The sequence below is a fragment of the Triturus cristatus genome, chromosome 9, assembly GCF_964204655.1.
Source record: "Triturus cristatus chromosome 9, aTriCri1.1, whole genome shotgun sequence".
NCBI classification, from domain to species: domain Eukaryota; kingdom Metazoa; phylum Chordata; class Amphibia; order Caudata; family Salamandridae; genus Triturus; species Triturus cristatus.
The window spans coordinates 1,145,818,304-1,145,837,689 of record NC_140592.1 but is presented as its reverse complement, the minus strand read 5'-3'; the positions used below and the strand labels follow the sequence as shown (position 1 = coordinate 1,145,837,689).

Genomic DNA, 19,386 nt, shown 5'->3' with positions numbered 1-19,386 from the left:
GTTTTATTCAACTATTTCTACACCCCTGAGGCTTATGAGGAGCAAGTGTAGTTGCTACCTAATGTTGGAATACTTCTGTAACTTCTTTACTTAATATTAAGTATTTTATTAGAAATATATAAGACTATGATCTTTACACATTGAGGTGTCTTTGTTTCTCTTTTTTTAAGTTCCTTTCGGAAACATCTGACTTTGACAACTGGGTGGCGGAGAAGCGACCACTTGTGACCAGTAAAGACTATGGCAAGGATGAGCCTGCAACTTTGAATCTCATAAAAAAACACAAGGTAAGGTGCTTTATTGGATGATCAGTAGTGGGCTTTTTGGAAAGAGATGATAGTGATCAGGACTTCATAGGAAAGATTGCCATCATCATTAAAGTCATACCATGAAGGCAGTGTGCTTAATTTAAATACTTACTGGAAGTAATGACTGTGAGGGTCCACTTCCTCGTGGCATGTGTTGAAGTGTAGCTAGGAGCCAGCCCTCTGTTTACATCTCTGTATTGTGAACATGTGGGCTAGTTAGGTGGTGGTGTGTGCAGAGTTAGTGGCTGGGTTTGTGTCAATAAAAGTGGATGTTCAATTGTCCAAGTGTCTGAAAAGTGCAGTAGTGTATGGCTGAAGCATGAGTGTGCTAAGTGATTCCATAGAGTATAAAATAAGTAATCAGTAAAGGTAAACCCAAGGCACAAGCATTGGCCCAGCAACTCTATTGATGAAGGAAGAGTGTAAAGAAGCATTCCAGTAGAACCATGTAGTAGTTCCATTCTACTGGACACAGGACCAGAGGGAGTCCAATGGTTCGGCAGGTAGGACCGAACCGGTCCTGAACCAAGAGCGATCAGATTGCTGTGGATATAGTGGGCCCAGGTCATATCTGCAATGCCGTACCCTTGAAAGCCCATGGGACAATTTGTGAGTGATGCCTGGCAGGTGACACTTCAGTGCTTCCAACTCAGCGGGTAAGGAAGGCATTGGTAGGACCCTACTCTGTAATTAGGGGATGGGCCCTGTTTAGTCCTGGTAGACATCGTAGCTCCATGTCACTAGGTCTAGTTTAGTGACTTTCTTCCTGAAAGTATTGTGTGGTGTAGAGTACACACTCTCCATTATATCTTCTTATGATTTGTCTAATTTTTTATTGTCCACCTCCCTTTAGCGTGGGATCGTGCATGTGCCCAAATCCCAGTTGGACAGTAGAATTTGTATGTTTTTTCATAATGTGTTATTTTTTATGTGACTTATGAACCATAACTTCCAACAAAGTTCTCTAACCTTTTTAAAGGGAATTAAAGGAAAGGTATAGATCATTTGCCACATCAAAAGATAACATGATCTCAAAATCATGTCAATATATATGTAATCAAATACTACTTACTGCACATAATAATATTTTTGCAAGTCGCTGTCCCCAGTGACTTATTTGATACCAAATAAAGAATCGGGTAGAAGGCTGAAGGACTCACTTAGATCCTGGTGCGCTACCTGAGAAACCAACAGGTCAATGTTCGCTATGGCTTCTAATCCCAAAGAGAACCACCTGCCATGTTTAGCTCTTCCAACCTGGCAAACATTGGATCTCAGTGCATGCATTGCTGCAGGTGTCCATTGAACACACTGATTATTTACTGAGCATGCTCCATGTCTGATGTGCCCACTCAGGACAGTTTTTTGTTTTCTAAAAACAAGCATCAAAAGTGTGAATTTGTTTTCAGTAAACAAAGAAATAATAGCCATGATACACATTGGGTTTTCTCCCATCACATGGGGCCACTGCTCATTTTATCGAGGGTGGATGGCATGTCTTGCATGGTGTCCTAGGAAAGGAGAATCATAGACAGTTACCTCACCGTAAACTGGGGTGGGGTGGGGTAAGCACCACTGTGATCAAGCTGCTCTGTGGCATACAAGCCGCCAGGTCCAGTTTTTACATAGTTCAGCCAGCTGAGGCTTCACCGGTGTAAACCAAGCGCTACCCCAACTCTAAATAATAGTGGGTGAATTGCGAGTTTGGCCAGGCAGGATTACTGCCGAACTCAAAAGGACTCGAATAAATAAGAAAGTATGCTGTTCCTAAAGAGAATTATTGGTGAATAAGGAGATAAATGTGTCCCTGAGGTCAGGAGGGAAAACCTCCTTTAGGAAAAAGACCCTCACACACCCGGCAGACTAGCTGTCATATGTCGTCAGCATGTGGCCCAGATGTAAAGTGTCATCATCGGGTCTGCTCCGAATCGGGGCGGCGCTGCAATCCCCGATCGGCGACCCCAATGGCGCCTTTTAATGGAGATCTTTATTCCATAGTTGCCGGTGGGTGAATGCAGGTGAGGGCCTTCAAGTGAAAAGTGTGTGGTGAGGGGAGTGTATTAAAAATAAGTAGTGGGGAACCTGAATAGTGTTTATTAAATGACTGGGGTCCCACTCTTACAATAAAAACAATAGAATGCGTAATATTACAGTTAGATTGACTGTATTACGCTGTGGTCATAGATGGTCAACATGTTTCTTGCTTAAGTAAAGTAACCGCAATTCTTCAGGACCAGGTGATTCACACACTCATTGGTAGTGGTAGTGGCTAATTTGGCACTTACCACACATACAGCACCCTAATAAGTGGTGACTAGTGCAGGTTAGGAAAAATGCCTGAAAGAGAAAAATATATACAGGGACACAAACATACATGTAAGTAACAATCACATTGCGACAAGCATTATAGATCTTATCTCTTAACAACTACGATAGTCAGTTGTCATGCAAATTCACTAGTGCCAAGTGTTCAGCTATAAGGTGGTACTAGTTGTGAACACCCTATAGAAGTGGACTAAAAACGGGAGAATATTAAAAAATATATTTTTGACCACTTCCCACTGTGACTGGTGCTGGGGCAGAAAATTAAGAACGCCGGATGCGCGCGGTGTTTGGTGGCATCGAGGCAGAGATAACAGTTAATTTGGTTCAACCACTCACCCTTCACTGCAGGGCTGTAAAATCCAACGAGCTGGCGCTGGAGGCAGACACCGGATAGTACAGTGTCCTAATGATACACAGAGCGGCGACCAGCGGGTAGAAGGTGCAGCCGCAAGAAAATGGAATAGAGAGCTGATCTTTAAGTAGCATGATCATATAATATGGAAATCCGCATAAGATGAGGACCCAGGTGCCACGAGGGGATACTTACAGAAGTCCGTAGTACAGGACGCCTATCCACCTACCCTTGATCCGCGCCGACTCGGGGGACGAATCTCAAAACTCCCGAAAGAATTATCTAGCGTAGACCAGCCAATCCGAGCCGTGCACTAATTGATACGTCAGAGAGGTGCTGGCGGAGAGACTAGTGCGCGGGGTTTACTTCCGGTAGAGGAAAAGAGAGGGATATGGGCGTGTGGCAGGATGCGCCGCGTAAACCACAGAAGGTGATGACGCGGGGTCACGTGTGACAACAGTGTTACGTGAGGAGCCCTTATTGGTTGCTAGAGCTGGGGTTGCTGTGGTAACCAAGTGAAATCGTTTCAGTCCGGAATGCTTGGACTTGACGTAATTCCACGAGTCGAGCCGCGAAAAGATATCTATATATATGACAAATGTGTGTTATTGGCACATGATGTAATGTCATCATTGTGTTGTCATCTCGCATATTTTACGTACCCAGTTCGAATGTTAGGGAAACTGGCATGCATATATCATAGGGTATCTATAGGTATCTAATGTAAAGTAATCATAGTTGTTGACAACTTGCATGTTAGGGAAACTCACATAAGTGTATCAGGGGATGCCTATAGGTACATGTATTAATATGCTCTGGTGTCTAAGCGTCACATGCTTAAACGAGGGTGGGCCTACACAGGTACAGAACGTCTATTAGAGACAGCTAGTTCTGTCGCGTCAAATGTTTGTAAGGCTGCTCCACGGGATGTCCTCGTTCAATCCATCGGTATTAGAAGACAGTCTCATCACCCACCTCTGCTCCAGGGTGAACAGTTTGGTTTTGGTCACATTTTTAGGGGACTGGAGAACTACCCACTTGAAAGAGTCAGGGGAGTGGTTATTTTCACAGAAGTGCTTGGTCATCCTAGTGTTCATTTTTTTGCATCGGAAATTACTACGATGTTCAATGATTCTCGTCTTCACAGATCTAGTCGTCATCCCTATGTAGGGTAAGTTACACAGGCAGGTTATCAGATAAACGCAGTAGGCAGTGTTACAGTTAGTGTGCGTTCTGCATTCCCACGTGGTCCCGTTAGGAAAGACGATGTCTTTGGTTATTTTAGTTTGAGGACACACCACACAGTTACCGCAAGGGTAGTGGCCCCTAACCGGAGGAAGGTTCCATAAAGTCGATTGAGTGGTATTCACTGGTGGTTTGGGTTTGGGTCTGGTATGTATTAATCTCTCCTTCAAATTGGTGGTGCGTTTGAAGGCAAAACGAGGGTTCGGTATTGTAAGTTCCCCGGTGTGGAGGATACCCCAATGTTTGTTAATGATTTTCTTGAGTTGTGAAGAGTTAGGGGTATAGGTGATCACACAGGTGAGGCAGTCGTCAGTTTTTTTCCCTCTTGGTTCAAGTAACCCTTCCCTGTTATTGTTACGGGCACGTTTGTAGGATCTCTGGATGTCCCGGTTCTGGTACCCCCTCTGGAGAAGATTGGTCATAAGGGTTTTCGACTCCTTTTTGAAGTCAGTAACAGCGCTACAATTCCTCCTAATACGGAGGAATTGACCAAAGGGTAAATTTTGTTTGAGCGCCCCAGGGTGGTAGCTATTGAAATGTAGTAGACTATTTCTATCAGTAGGTTTGCGATGTAATGTGGTGCTCATTTGATGATCGTCTAATATGATCAGAAGGTCCAGAAAGGGAAGCTGGTGGTCAGAGATGGTACTCGTGAATTTTAAATATGGATTTAAAGTATTTATCCATTGGCAAAACTCATTGCAGTGTGTTTGATCACCCTTCCAAAGGATCAAAATATCGTCAATGAACCTCTTCCACAAAAGGATATTAGCTCTGTAAGGGTTCGATTCATTATGGATGGCTCGTTCCTCAAATGCAGCCATGTAGAGGCAGGCCACACTAGGGGCAAAGGTACTCCCCATCGACGTGCCCTGTGTCTGATGGAATAATTGGCCTTCAAACTCAAAAAAGTTTTCTGTAAGAGCTAGAGTGGCACATTCAATAATGAAAGGGCGGGGGGTAGGTGATACCCATTCCAGACTACTTAGTGCATCCTCTATAACATCAAGGGTAGCCCTCTGGGGGATATTTGTATAGAGGGCCTCAACATCAAGGGTGATGAGGAAGTCAACCTCTCCCTGATGTTGGGTGTCCTCTAGGAGCCTGAGTACATCGGTGGTGTCTCTTAAGAATGAAGGTGTGCTTTGGACTAGAGGTTTGAGAAAGTAGTCTGCAAACTGGGAAAGGGGTTCCAACAGGGAACCAATCCCCGAAACAATAGGTCTCCCTGGGGTAGGATTAGTGCCCTTATGTATTTTGGGGAGACAATAGAAGTAAGGAGTTCTTGGTTCGCCAATGACTAGAAAGTTAGTCTCTTTTTTCGTGATCCAGCCCTGAGTTTCGGCATGGAAGACCATGCTCGTGATCAGGGTCTTGAGCCTGTTGGTGGGGTCCTCCTGGATGGGAGTATAGTATTTCCTATCCAGTAGCTGGCGTTCACACTCAGTACGGTAATCACAGGTTGACATGATTACCGTTGCGCCACCCTTATCTGCTTGTTTTATGGTGATCAGGGGGTCGTCATTAAGTGAGCGTAGTGCTGCTTCTTCCTCGTTAGTGATATTGCGGAAGGTCGCAGTAGGTCTAGCTTGCTTCCAATCTTTAAGAACGGCCTGTTCATAAGTTAGCACCTCATTAGGGACCATCCCGCTGTGTGGTGTAAAGGTAGAGGGTTTATGGAGGCCAGAGTCTTCACATTGACCCTCTGGTCTATCCTGAAAGTAAGCTCTAAGACGTACTTTGCGAAAAAAGGCCTGAATTTCACACATTTCTTTAAAGTGATCGACCTTAGGTGTAGGTACGAAGCCCAGACCCTTCTCAAGTACCCGCCTTTCTGTGTCATCTAGAGTGCGGGAAGAGAGGTTAACAACTAGCGTCTCTTGTTCTGGGCTTGGCTCCTGGTCTCCATGGATGTTGAGGGTTGATCCTGCCAGTGCACTTTCTTGTCGTCTCCTCTTCTCCGCCCTCTTCCTCTGCCCCAGCCTCTGCCTAAAAAAGGGGGGCCTTGTTGGTAGAAGGGAGGGGGCGGAGGGGGACCCGGTTGGAAGTTGGGAAAGTGCCAGAATGGTGGGGTTGGCTGATATTGTCCCTGGAACGGGATCATAGGATAGTGGGAGTAGTTCTGTTGTCTCTGTCTATTCCGATTGTTAGAGAAGCTGCCCCCACTAGAATCGCTACTCGTATTGGAGTTGCGTCTGGACCCACTAGACTCCTCATCAGAAGAGTAGCTGTTAAGCGTTGATGTATAATCCGCCTTGAGGTAGGGATAAACCTTTTCCTTATCAAACTTTTTTATATCCTTTTGTAGTTTGGTAATCTTCTGTTTCATTAAAAACTCTTTGTTCTCCGCTATTTCATTGTTGATTTCAGACATTTTAGTTTTGAAAATTGCCGTGGTTAAGGTGACTTTAACAGCCCCCTCTGCATTCTGAATTCTCAAAAGGACCCCATAGTTCCTCATTTGCCGACTGAACTCTGAGCTGACTTGAAATATTTTATTTCTTATAAATTAGTTACACAATTGCTATTCTACCCGCCTCCTAGCAAGTCCTCAGTCTTTTCCTTCTTGGCATGAAAATGGTTGAATGCAAGTGGGATCTGTACTGTAAAAACAAACCAAAATGTAGCTAACAATTTGTTGCACACATATTGTAAGTATTTTCAGTTATTATAAATGTTGACTGTAGAATGTAAGCAATAAACATACTGCCTTGAATGACTCCTCATCAGGCAGCTCCGTTGACAACGGCAGCAAAATCTACTACGCCATCGATGACTCTGCGCTGATGGCTTCGACGACGATGGTGACGATGAGAGGAGTGATGACAATGACATAATTGACGGCATTGTCGACGGCTGACCCGCCACCCCAAGGACAACTTCGTCGATGACGAACTCGCTGACTACAGTTCCATCGACGATGGTGTTTAAATTACCTATGTCTATTCAGGGATCGTCGACGACAATAACCATTAAACGCATATCACAGTCAACTACCTTGTCGACAGAGCAGAAGAGAGTCACAACCACAGGAATTGAAGAGGATGTCATCAGATCTGACATCCTTGAGCAAAGTTTCACCGCCTCTTCTGTCAACCCTTCTAAATAAGGAAGAATCAGCTGATGAAGGTTTGTTCGGACCTGCAGATAGTCCATCACAACTAAAGTGAAATGCCAGGATCCTGACAACAAGGAAGAGTATCAGGGGGATACTTCAGAATATTTGGAGGTTCATTTCTCCTTTAAAGATCGTCCTCCACCTAGGCCACTTCGATATGATTCATTCCAACAGCATTATGATTTTGAGGAGGATTATGATAATATGTCTCCTTTATGAGGGGATACCATAGCGGTACCAATGTTGCTGGTCACGGACCTCAGACACATGTTGGATGATTACTACAAATGTTTCCAAGTTCCTTGCAGTCCAGCGATTTAGCCCCTCGAATCATAACCATCAGAAATGATTACATCAAAAGTGATCTGGAAGACCAGCCAGAGGAAGAAGAGTACTAACATGACGCAACACTAGCGGGTGCAGAATGGGATGACTACACTGCACCATCCTCGCCATCTCCTTCACATTCTCTGGCCAATTTCCCGTCTGAGGTTATTGGGGGTTCCATGAGCTATTGGAGTTTGCCTTTAAAAGGTTTGACTTGCCTCTCCCCGCGAGACAAGCAGAGTGTTTCCTTTACGATTTTAAAGATTCCAGCAGGAAGTCTATTAGGGCCATGCCAATGGTGAGCTACATATGGGAGGAGGAGCTTAAACTTATGAAAAATCCAGCTTCGGTAGCTGCAGTAGTTCCGAGAATGGACAAAAAATATATAGCCCCGGTGTCTTCTCCAGCATGTCTAATTGGGCACACAAAAACCAGAGTCGGTTGGCATACAGGCATTCCCTTCAGCTCCGTGTGCATCTCCTCCCAATAAGGATGGCTGAAGGATGGATGCTGCAGGAAAATGCTTTGCAGTAATGGTGGCCACTTCCATCAAGGCATCAAACCGACAGATGTGGTCTGACTTGGTACCTTTTCTGGACCATATCCCTGAAGATAAGAAAGTGGAGGCTGCACAGATTCCTCAGGAGGGCGCCAGAGCAGCCTCAGAGGTCATAGATATAGCAATGGATATATCCTACATCGCTTTCAGAGAAATGGCTGGAGCAATAGTTCTTCGCAGACAGGGCTGGCTGAAGGCTACTTCTTTCCACCCGGAGGTTCAATTGAAAATTATAAATATGCCATTCGATGGTGAAAATCTTTTTGGAAAGCATATTGACACCACCTTGTAAGGCACAAAGGCCGACATAGAAAGAGCATGGTCCCTAGAAACCCTCCAGCAACAGCATTTTCAGTCATTTCGAGGGGGTAAAGGAAGGGGTCTATACCAGCAAAGACCTTCCTTTCACTCCTATAGATATCAGCCTTACACGTGACAGGTATATCATTAATATGCGGCTCGGCAGTAGTTCAGAGCAAACTAACGTGCCATACACCCATCAGTCTACTCGACAACGCCCTCCAACAAGAGGAAATTCCCAGGACAACTCCAGGCGTCAGTGACATTTTGGTTACACCAGCCACCTCGTTCCAACACAAGCCTCATCAGAATTACTACCTTTCAGCAATGGCGCAATATTCCATCAGACAAATGGGTGTTGGACATTATTCATCAGGGACACACCCTAGAGTTTGTCCAGATGCCTCCTGCCTGGACTCCCTCATGTTACAAGAAAACATCAACATCTGACTCTGTTTAAACAGGAAATTTCAAGACTTATCCTCAAAGACGCAATAGAAGAAGTTCTGCAGCCCCATCGTGGAAAGGGATTTTATTCAAACTTCTTCCTGATAAAAAAAAGAAACAGAGTACCAAATGGAGACAGGTAATGGATCTCAGGGGTTTGAACAAATACATCAAAAAACAATCCTTCAGAATGCTGTAGTTGCAGGAGATCCTTTTGATGACCAATAGAGGAGACTTTATGTGACACTTATTTTCACATCCCCATTCATGTCAAACATCGACGATTTCTACGGTTCGAAGTGGAAGGGTGTCACTATCAATTCAAAGTGCTGCCCTTTGGTCTCCGGTCAGCACCAAGGTTGTTCACAAAGTGTATGGCGCCAGTTGCTGAGTTTTTGAGACATTAAGGAAACCAAGTTTATCCCTATCTCGACGACTAGCTAGTCAAAGGACCTACAGAAACCTCTGCATGGGCTTGTCGGCAGCTATTCAAGGTGTAGGCCTACGAATCAACTTCGACAAATCATTCCTCATACCCACAAGATCTCTGGTGTTACTTGGTGCGGTGCTGGATACCAAGGGAGTGAAGGCTTACCCTTCGACAGAACTTAAAATCTTGCATATAATATCGCAAATACAAAGAAAAAATCCAGTTTCAGTGAGAACGTACAAATCCATTATGGGGATTCTGTCCTCATGCATTCTGCAGATCCAGAAATGCCGGCTGCATCTGAGGCCACTTCAGGAACACCTAGATATCCAGTGTATCAAAGCTCAAGGTTCATTCGAAGAACCAATTATCAAGAAGACCTGTCATGGTGGAAGATAGGGGAAAATGTATCTACGGGACTAGCCTTCGAGCCGCAAAGTCCCAGTTATGTAATGACTACAGACGCATCCCTTCAAGAATGGGGGCACATCTTCAAGAAATGGAGATTTGGGGAAAATGAAATGCCTAAGAGGCACAGATGCACATCAACTTTTTAGAAATAAGAGCATTTTTCTGGGATTACAGGCTTTTTTCCCCAGGATCTGCGGTTCTCCTGTTCCAGTGAGAACAGACAACAACACCACCATTTTTTTTCTGCTCAAGCAAGGAGGAACGAGATTACAGATCCTATCCTCTCAAGGTCAAGAAATATGTCAGTGGCTTCTAAAGCACAACATCGCTCTTTCAGTGGAACATGTCCCTGGTATTCACAACACATGGGCAGACTCTCTGAGCAGGTCCACAAGTCAATGCCACAAATGGGAGTTGAATCAACTGCCAATCGATCAAATCTTCAACAGATGGGGGACCGCAAGGTTGGCTCTGTTTGCAACTCTGGACAACAAAAAATGCGAAATGTTTTCCAGCAGATTCCCTCAGAAGGGATCGTAGAGGAATGCTCTTCAGCTTCACTGGACAGAGATGTTTGCTTATGCATTTTTACTGTTCCCTCTAATACCAAGGGCACTTCACAAGATGAAGTCGGAGCAGTGGCCTCTGATCCTATTAGCTCTGGCATGGGCGAGATATATTTGGTTCTCAGAACTGTTGAGGATGTTAGTGTCCCCTCACATCCCTCTCCCACCTATAATTTGGACAATGATCCATGAACAAAGGGCAGGTGGTGCACTCAGGCAGGTGGAACCTCATGATCAGTAATTTGAATCCCATAATATTCCACATGACTGTAGAGACATTCTGAATCACTCAAGAGGGTTTACCACTAATAAACCTCATGCCAGGAAATGGAAGCGATTTTGTCACTGGTGTATAGACAACAATGTTCATCCTTTTCAATCTACACCGGATCAGATATTACCATACTAGTTCCAGCTAGCGAGGGCAGGATTGGCACATTCCTCTATAAAAGTGCATTTGGCGGCAATCTCGAGATATCAGAGAAAGACCGGACATATATTGCTTTGGTCTTTCAGAGTGATAAAATAATTCATAAAGGGACTCTTCAGGGTGTTTCTGCCGATAAGGTGTCTAGCAGTTTCCTGGCAATTAAATACGACCCTTGCTCAACTGATGAGGGCGCCGTTCAAACCGATTCATAAGGCAAACATCAAATTTGTATCCTGGAAGACAGCAATCTTGCTGGCATTGACATCTGAAAGAAACATGTTAGTTAGATTCCTCACCTTAGAATATCCCCAGGCGTCAGACTGGATCCGGAAGATTTTTCGTCAGCAATACCCCTTGCGCGTCGCTAGGTGTCGTCTGCGGCTCCGCGTCCGTCGTCGGCGTCGTGCGCCGGAATGACGTCGTCGGAGTACTTAGACGCCGCCCTTGCGCGCTGACGTCAGTTCTTCTTTTTTCCGCGCCAGTAAGCGCAGATCCAGGAGAGCTACCCCTTTAGTCACTTTTTGACTAACTTTTTCGATCCTTTTTGATCTTGTCTCGACTCCGGTGCCGGTAGGATGCCTGGTTTCAAAGCCTGTGCTGACTGTAGCCGCCTGATGTCGGTTACGGACCATCACCGCCGGTGCCTTTACTGCTTGGGCCTCGACCACGACGCGGAGTCGTGTTCGGACTGCAAGGCCCTGACCTCGAAGGCTAGACGGGAGCGGTCCCGTAAGCTTCTCGAGATTCGCCACTCGGCTCCGCAAGGATCGGTCGCGGAGCCGCAGCCGACGTCACCATCGGTCGTCGGGATCCAAGTCTTCGGGTAAGTCGAAGCATTCCAAGAAGTCCAAGAGGCGACACCGCTCTTCGGACTCCCCTCGCCGGTCGCGCGACTCGGCCGAGGGTCAGGGTGGTTCCACCCCCGCGGCTCCGGCGGAGCCGCAGGCGCCGCGCAAGTCCCCATACCCACCGATCCCTGGGACTGACGCGACGCCGGCGGAGGTCAGTGCCTTCCTCTCGGCCATGAGGAGCCTGGCTCCGCCGTCGGCGCCCGCTGGCGCGCCTTCGGGCCCCGCGGACCCGACTGGGCTGCCTTGCCTGCCGGCGTCTCCGGCCCCGGCGCCGTTGACCGCTCCGGCCTCGACGCCGCAAGCGCCCGAGGGACCCGTTCCCGAGTCCCCGCCGACGCCGGTCGACCTCGTCACGCCTCCTCCGCCGGCGTCAGCACCGGTACCACCCCCGACGCCGACTCCGCTCGAGCCCCGGTTCAGCCCCGCTCCGGGCCCGGCGCCGATACGGCGTCGGTGGACGCCGCGTTCGGGCCGCTGGAGACGCATTATGTCTATCGCCCGGCTCCGCTCCTTTCTCCTGTATACCAGGAATCGGATGATGGGGACAACTGGGAGGGATCCGAGGATCCTATGGCCGTTCAGGCTCAAATGTCACAGGACTGGGCAGATGAACTGGGGGAAGCCAGTGGCCTGGATACCTCTCCGGACACTGGATTCGTCTCTCCTCCGACCGTGGCTTCGGAGGAGGGCGCTGCTTTCTCTGTGGTGCTGCGCAAGGCGGCCGCAGCCCTTGGGCTCGAGCTGCCTGCCGTGGCTGGGAGGACTAACGTCCTTACTGAGGTGCTTCAGTCTGCAGCAAGCTCCACTGAGCCTCTGCTGCAATTCAATGAGGCCCTCATTGACGTTCTGCAGGGCACCTGGTCCAAGCCCTTCACAGTTCCTCCTGTGGACAGGAACGTCGCCAGGCGCCACCGCCCTGCTCCGGGCGACCCCAGTTTTCTGTCCCAACACCCTACCCCCGAGAGCCTGGTTATCCAGGCCTCTACCTCCCAATCCTCCTTCCCGACCGCCCCGCCGGACCGGGATTCCAAGAGACTGGAACAGTTTGGCAAGAAGCTGTTCTCCTCCCTTAGTTTGGGACTGCGGTCTTTGAACACCGCCTGTCTCTTGGACCGTTATTCCCATTCTCTGTGGGATGCGGTGGAGGACGTGCTGCCCCTGTGTCCGGAGGAGGTCCGGACACGACTTACCCAGGCTCTGGCCGATGGGAGGGATGCAGCTCGACATGCTATCCGATGTGGGCTTGACACTACGGACTCGTTGGGTAGGGCAATTTCTACCACAGTGGCGCTTCGACGTCACGCCTGGCAGCGGTCCACGTCATTTTCGGGCGATGTCCAGAGCACTCTCATGGACATGCCCTTTGATGGCACTCGCCTTTTTGGCGAGAAAGCGGACAGTGCGCTGAATCGCTTTAAGGACTCCCGGGCTACGGCCAAGTCCTTGGGCCTCTCGGCCCCGCGGTCGCAAACTTCCGCTTTTCGCCCCTTTCGTGGCCAAGGAAGGGGTGCCTCCTCATGTACGCCTAGCCACCAGCCGCAGAACCAACCTGCGCGCGGTCGCGGACGTGGTTTCCGCCGAGGCGGTTCTGGAGGACGACGAGGTCAGCCCACATCCACCCCGGCAGCATCCGCCTCAAAGCCTTCCTAGTCCGAGCTTTCAGGCCCATTCCACGCCAGTGGGCGGCAGAGTTCGCCATCACCTGCTCCACTGGCGGTCCATCACATCGGACAGGTGGGTGCTGCAAATCGTCCGAAGGGGCTACTCCCTCCCCTTCGAGACGACCCCTCCAGCCATGCCACCGCAGCACCACCGTATCTCGGGGGATCATTTGAATCTTCTCCACGAGGAAGTTTCGGCCCTCTTGGCCAAGGGGGCCGTCGAGCGCGTTCCGAGCCCAGAAGTAGGTCGTGGTTGTTATTCCCACTACTTTCTGGTTCCCAAGAAGGGCGAAGGGGGCCTACGCCCTATCTTAGACCTCCAGAACGTCAATGCCTTCCTCCGGAAGGAAAGGTTCAAGATGTTAACTTTGGCTCAGGTTCTAGCTGCCCTAGACCCTGGAGACTGGATGGTAGCGTTGGACTTGCAGGACGCATATTTCCACATCCCCGTCCTGCCGGCCCACCGGCGTTACCTGCGGTTCACGGTGGGCCAAGAGCACTTTCAGTTTAATGTGCTCCCCTTCGGCCTCACCAGTGCCCCTCGGGTGTTCACGAAAGTGATGGCGGTGGTTGCAGCTCATCTGCGCAGATCAGGGGTTCCAGTCTTCCCCTATCTCGACGACTGGTTGTTGAAGGCGGGCTCGCCCCAGACAGTCGTCTCCCACCTCCAGACTACTGCGGATCTCCTGCATTTTCTGGGATTTTCCATCAACGTGCCGAAGTCACACTTGAGTCCCTCTCAGGAGCTCCTCTTCATCGGAGCGGTTCTCGATTCGGCGCAGTTCCGGGTCTATCCGCCGGAACAGCGGGTCCGGGATATACAGGCCCTGATTCCCATCTTTCGGCCTCTATCCTGGGTTTCGGTCAGGCTAGTGTTGCGGCTTCTGGGGCTGATGGCCTCCTGCATCCTACTAGTGCATCACGCCAGGCGGCGCATGCGGGCTCTGCAGTGGGACCTGAAGTTTCAGTGGGCCCAGCATCACGGCAACCTGTCCGACCATGTCTTGATCTCGGAGGGCACTGCACAGCAGTTGCAGTGGTGGCTCACGGACCACGATTGGGTCAAGGGCAAGAGCCTCTCCCTTCCCCAACCGGAGCATGTCGTAGTGACGGATGCGTCCCTCCTGGGATGGGGTGGCCATATGGGAGAGGCGGAGATCAGAGGCCTCTGGTCTCTGGCGGAGTCTCGTCTCCACATCAACCTGTTGGAGTTGAGAGCGATCCGACTTCCACTGAAAGCCTTCCTTCCCTCTGTCAGGGGAAGTGTCGTGCAGGCGTTCACGGACAACACCACCGCCATGTGGTATTGCAACAAACAAGGCGGGGTGGGGTCGTGGACCCTTTGTCAGGAGGCTCTGCGCCTCTGGACGTGGCTGGAACACCAGGGCGTCACCCTAGTGGTTCAACATCTGGCGGGCTCTCTGAACGCCAGAGCAGACGAACTCAGCCGCCGGTGCATGATGGATCACGAATGGCGTCTGAACTCCAAAGTGGCGCAAGGTCTCTTTCAGCAGTGGGGAGAGCCTTAGTTAGATCTATTCGCCACCGAAGAGAACGCGCAATGTCAGCAGTTCTGCGCGTTGGAATTTCCAAGGCGGCACTCGCTCGGCGACGCTTTTCGTCACAAGTGGAGTTGCGGTCTGTTGTACGCCTTTCCGCCTATACCACTTCTGCCCAGAGTGCTGAAGAAGATCAGGCACGACCGGGCCCAAGTCATCTTGGTGGCTCCGGATTGGGCACGAAGGTACTGGTATCCCTAGCTACTCAGTATGTTGACCGATCCTCCGATACGTCTGCCCCTTCGGGAGGACCTTCTGTCGCATCAGCAGGGGACGGTCCTCCACCCGAACCTGTCCAGCCTCCACCTCCATGCGTGGAGATTGAGCGGCGGCAGTTGATGCCATTTGACTTGCCTCCTGAAGTCTGTGATATCATTCTGGCAGCCAGGCGTCCCTCCACAAAGACGGTATACGCCTGCCGGTGGAACAAATGTGTGGCATGGTGCACAGCAAAGGCTGTGGATCCCCTTTCCGCCCCTCTATCTGAGGTTCTACTGTTTCTTCTTTCTTTGGCCCGGCAGGGCTCTGCCCTGGGCACCCTGAAGGGTTATCTTGCTGCCATCTCTGCCTTCTTGCGGCTTCCTGATCAGCCTTCTCTTTTCAAGTCCCCTGTAGTTACACGCTTTCTAAAGGGCATTACTCACACGTTCCCTCCTGTCCCTTTTGTAATGCCTCAGTGGGACTTGAATCTTGTTCTCACATTCCTAATGTGCGCTCCCTTTGAGCCTCTTCATAATTGTCCTCTTCGTCTGCTGACGCTTAAGACTGCTTTTCTGGTAGCCATCACCTCGGCTAGACGGGTGAGTGAGCTCCAGGCTTTATCTTCAAAGCCTCCTTTTCTCTCTGTTCATCCGGACAAGGTTGTCCTTCGGCCTCGTCCCTCCTTTCTTCCGAAAGTGGTGACTCCATTTCATCTTGGGCAGTCTGTCACCTTGCCCACCTTCTTTCCGCCTCCGCATCCTTCCAAAGAGGAAGAGAGGCTCCACCGTCTGGACCCAAAACGTGCGCTCTCCTTTTATTTGGACCGCACTAAGCAGTTCCGGGTGGACGACCAACTTTTCGTTGGATACGTGGGTGCTAAGAAGGGGAAAGCTGTGCACACACGGACCATCTCTCGGTGGGTCGTTTTGTGCATCAAAATTTGTTACTCCTTGGCAAAAAAGGACCCTCCTGTTGGGCTGCGCGCCCATTCTACTCGGGCCACAGCGGCTACTACTGCTTTGGGACGGGGTGTCCCTTTGCAGGACATCTGTCAGGCGGCGACGTGGGCTTCGCTACACACGTTTGCCAGGCATTATTGCCTTGACAGCCAAGTCCGGAGGGATGGCTTCTTTGGCCGTTCTGTCCTCCAGGACTTTCTGGTGTGATCTTGGTTCGCAGACCCACCTCCGGGGATGGTATTGCTTGGGTATCTATTCTAAGGTGAGGAATCTAACTAAGGTGTTTCTTTCAGATGAACAAGTTACTTACCTTCGGTAACGATGTATCTGTAAGAAACATTAGTTAGTTAGATTCCTCACCGACCCACCCATCCTCCCCGTTCTGCGAACTGACATCTAGGGTTAAGGTTATCCTTTTCAGGCCCCTAGATTTTATTTTTGGCACCAGTGTCGGTCTTTGCATGGCTCTGCGTTCCTGGCGCGGAAAGCTATGTACAAGAACTGACGTCAGCGCGCGAGGGCGGCGTCTAAGTACTCCGACGACGTCATTCCGGCGCACGACGCCGACGACGGACGCGGAGCCGCAGACGACGCCTAGCGACGCGCAAGGGGTATTGCTGACGAAAAATCTTCCGGATCCAGTCTGACGCCTGGGGATATTCTAAGGTGAGGAATCTAACTAATGTTTCTTACAGATACATCGTTACCGAAGGTAAGTAACTTGTTCATCAGCCAGGATAGTAAGTGCAATCCAAGCATTCTCAGTCTTAGAACCTTTTATTCACTACAAACAAGACAAAGTGCTACTGAGAACAAATCCAAAACTCATACCTAAAGTCCCAAGTTCGTTCCACCTGAATGACCCTATTATATTGCCAAAGTACTTCGGAATCCATCATCTCTAGCAGAAAGATCTCTCCCCATGCTAGATGTCAAACGCTGCTTGAGATTTTTCATTGAAAGAACAAAGACTTTTCAAAAATAGGATCAATTACTTATATCCTTCGCTCCTCCCAGAAAGGGATACACTCTGACAAGAAGCAGTATATCCCGTTGGATATCATCGGCTATTTCTTTTTGTCATGACAAAGCAGGAACACCGCTGTCGTAAAAGGTGACTGCACATTTGGCAAGGAAGATGGTTACATCCACAGCATTATTCGTGGGAGTGTCCCTCCCAGACATCTGTAGAGCAGCGACATGCTTGAATGCCTATACCTTTAACAAACACTACTGTTTGGATACAGCATGGAAAGGAGATTCGGCGGTTGGGCAAGTTATATGTCGACTGTTTCCTTAGGGTACACCTTATTTCTTAAGCTTAAATATATTTTTATATATATGTACATATCAGGATATGTTATGTGTTTATAGATGTGAGATGATAATTTTGAAGGTTTCGTTCTCTATGTAAAATTTTGCATTCAAGTTCTATTTCTATATATGGGTTGACAGAACTTCCTCTTTTAGGGGATAAAGCCTTCAAACGCTTTATTTTTTATAATATTGTACTGCTTACTATTCTGATTCAAGCATGTGAATCTAGGAAAGATTCAATACTGGAGAAAAACAAGTTACTTACCTGTACACTGTGGTTCTCCAATATTGACATCTTTCATAGATTCACATGCGGCCTGCCCACCTCCCCGTTTTAAGTTGGCCACTTATACCTCATGGTGGTTAGGCGGTAATTCGCACTTCTGATCGAAATATGAGGTATGGTGGCTCTGCTGGGGCTTGTGGTCTCAGGGCTGGCACCTCATTGGCTTCAGTTTGGGCCTTTATAATGATGAGAATGGGTTAGCAAAATTGAATTGCTTTTGCATTGGTTTCTATGTACTTCTTTGTGTACTGCTTTAGAAGATACAGTGAGACTACCACCATAACAACAGGCAAGATTCAAGCATGTGAATCTATGAGATATGTCAATGCTGGAGAATCAAGGTGTACAGGTAAGTAACTTGATTTTTCCTTTGCGAGAAAGACTTCTAAAGAAAGACTGTTTTGAAGAACCATAGTTCTCCAGTATTGGGGTGTCTTTCATAGATTCACATGCTTGAATCATTCCCCGTCGTCAAAGTGGGAGTCCCATGGTACATAAAATAGCAATATACAGACATATATATATATACGTAGTATAACAAAAGTATAGCTAAAAAATTCCATAGGAAGTATTGTAACATAGCAATCAATAGGAAAAAAACTTGTCACTTTATTAGCTCATCCAAGTCATTAGATATAGTCCAAACTCCAGCCAATCAGGTGTCAGCACACTCTAGAATCTTCTCCCCAGAGGCTCAGTCCTTCAGATTTTCTACCGCATGTCGTGTGAAGGGAGTCTTCCTGAGCTCTGCTCAGTACTTCAACTTTCTCTTCAAGAATTCAGCTTACATCTTCATTATAATGTCTACTACAAAGAGATCACTCTTCAGACACTGTGAGTCTTGTGGAAAATTGTGACTTCACTCTGAAGACCCCCACAAGAAGTGTATCTACTGCCTACATCCTGACCATCAGGTGAGAGACTGTAAAATATGCAGGACTTTTCCTCAAAAGACCTTAAGGGACAGAGAAAGACGGCTACAGAAGATCAAAATGAAGGATGACCCATTAACTGATGTGGAGAGTGATTCCTCTCTAAAGACTGCTGCCTCAAAGAAAAGGGCTAGTGGGGAGGAGATGTCATCTCCTAAGGCTAAGGTGCTGAAGAAACACCACCCTTCTAAGCATGAAGACCAGCCTTCCTCTTCTAAAGGGATTCCAGCTCTCTCTAAGAGTCAATATCCACCTTCTACGCCTCCGAGATCGAATTCTCAGGCATCATAATCTCTGAGAGACTTTTACCTCAGAAACTGGTGCCTCGTTGATGAGCTCGTCATCGATTCCACCGTCGACGGAGTCCTCCGTCGTAACAACTACGACGACGACAGCTACCTTCTCTTCACCTAAACCTGTTATGGTGATGTCGTCGGCGTCTTCTCCGTCGACACTGGTCTCAGGCCTAAATCATCTTCTGCAACACACAAACATAAACTCTCGGGTCTGAGCAACTTTAGAACTAGAGCATGAAAGGAGAGATACTATAGTCAAGCTGTGTCTAAAATGACAGTGAACAAATCAGAAAGGAAAGGAATAGGCCTGGCCGGTAAATTTCGTTCCGTTCGCGGAATTTGCGAAATTTGGGTAATTTCGCGTTCCGCGGAGAACGCGAAATTGCAAAAAAATCTGCGTTCCGCAACTTCGCGAAATTTTTGCTTGTTCGCGTTCTCAATATGCGTGTTCGCGAGATATTTCACCCCAAGCACGCAAACAGCGATCGCGAACAGGAAAAAAGTAT

At 48.4% G+C, this 19,386-nt stretch overlaps 1 protein-coding gene across 1 annotated transcript in view; it reads left to right on the top strand.

Annotated features, from left to right (window-relative positions):
• The window catches only part of SPTBN5 (spectrin beta, non-erythrocytic 5), a 1,776,766-nt gene that overhangs the window by 539,250 nt on the left and 1,218,130 nt on the right, over positions 1-19,386 (top strand). Inside the window, exon 28 of the mRNA XM_085627084.1 lies at positions 171-287. Coding sequence (XP_085483210.1) covers positions 171-287 — 117 coding nt within the window. The remainder of the gene's footprint in view (positions 1-170; positions 288-19,386) is intronic.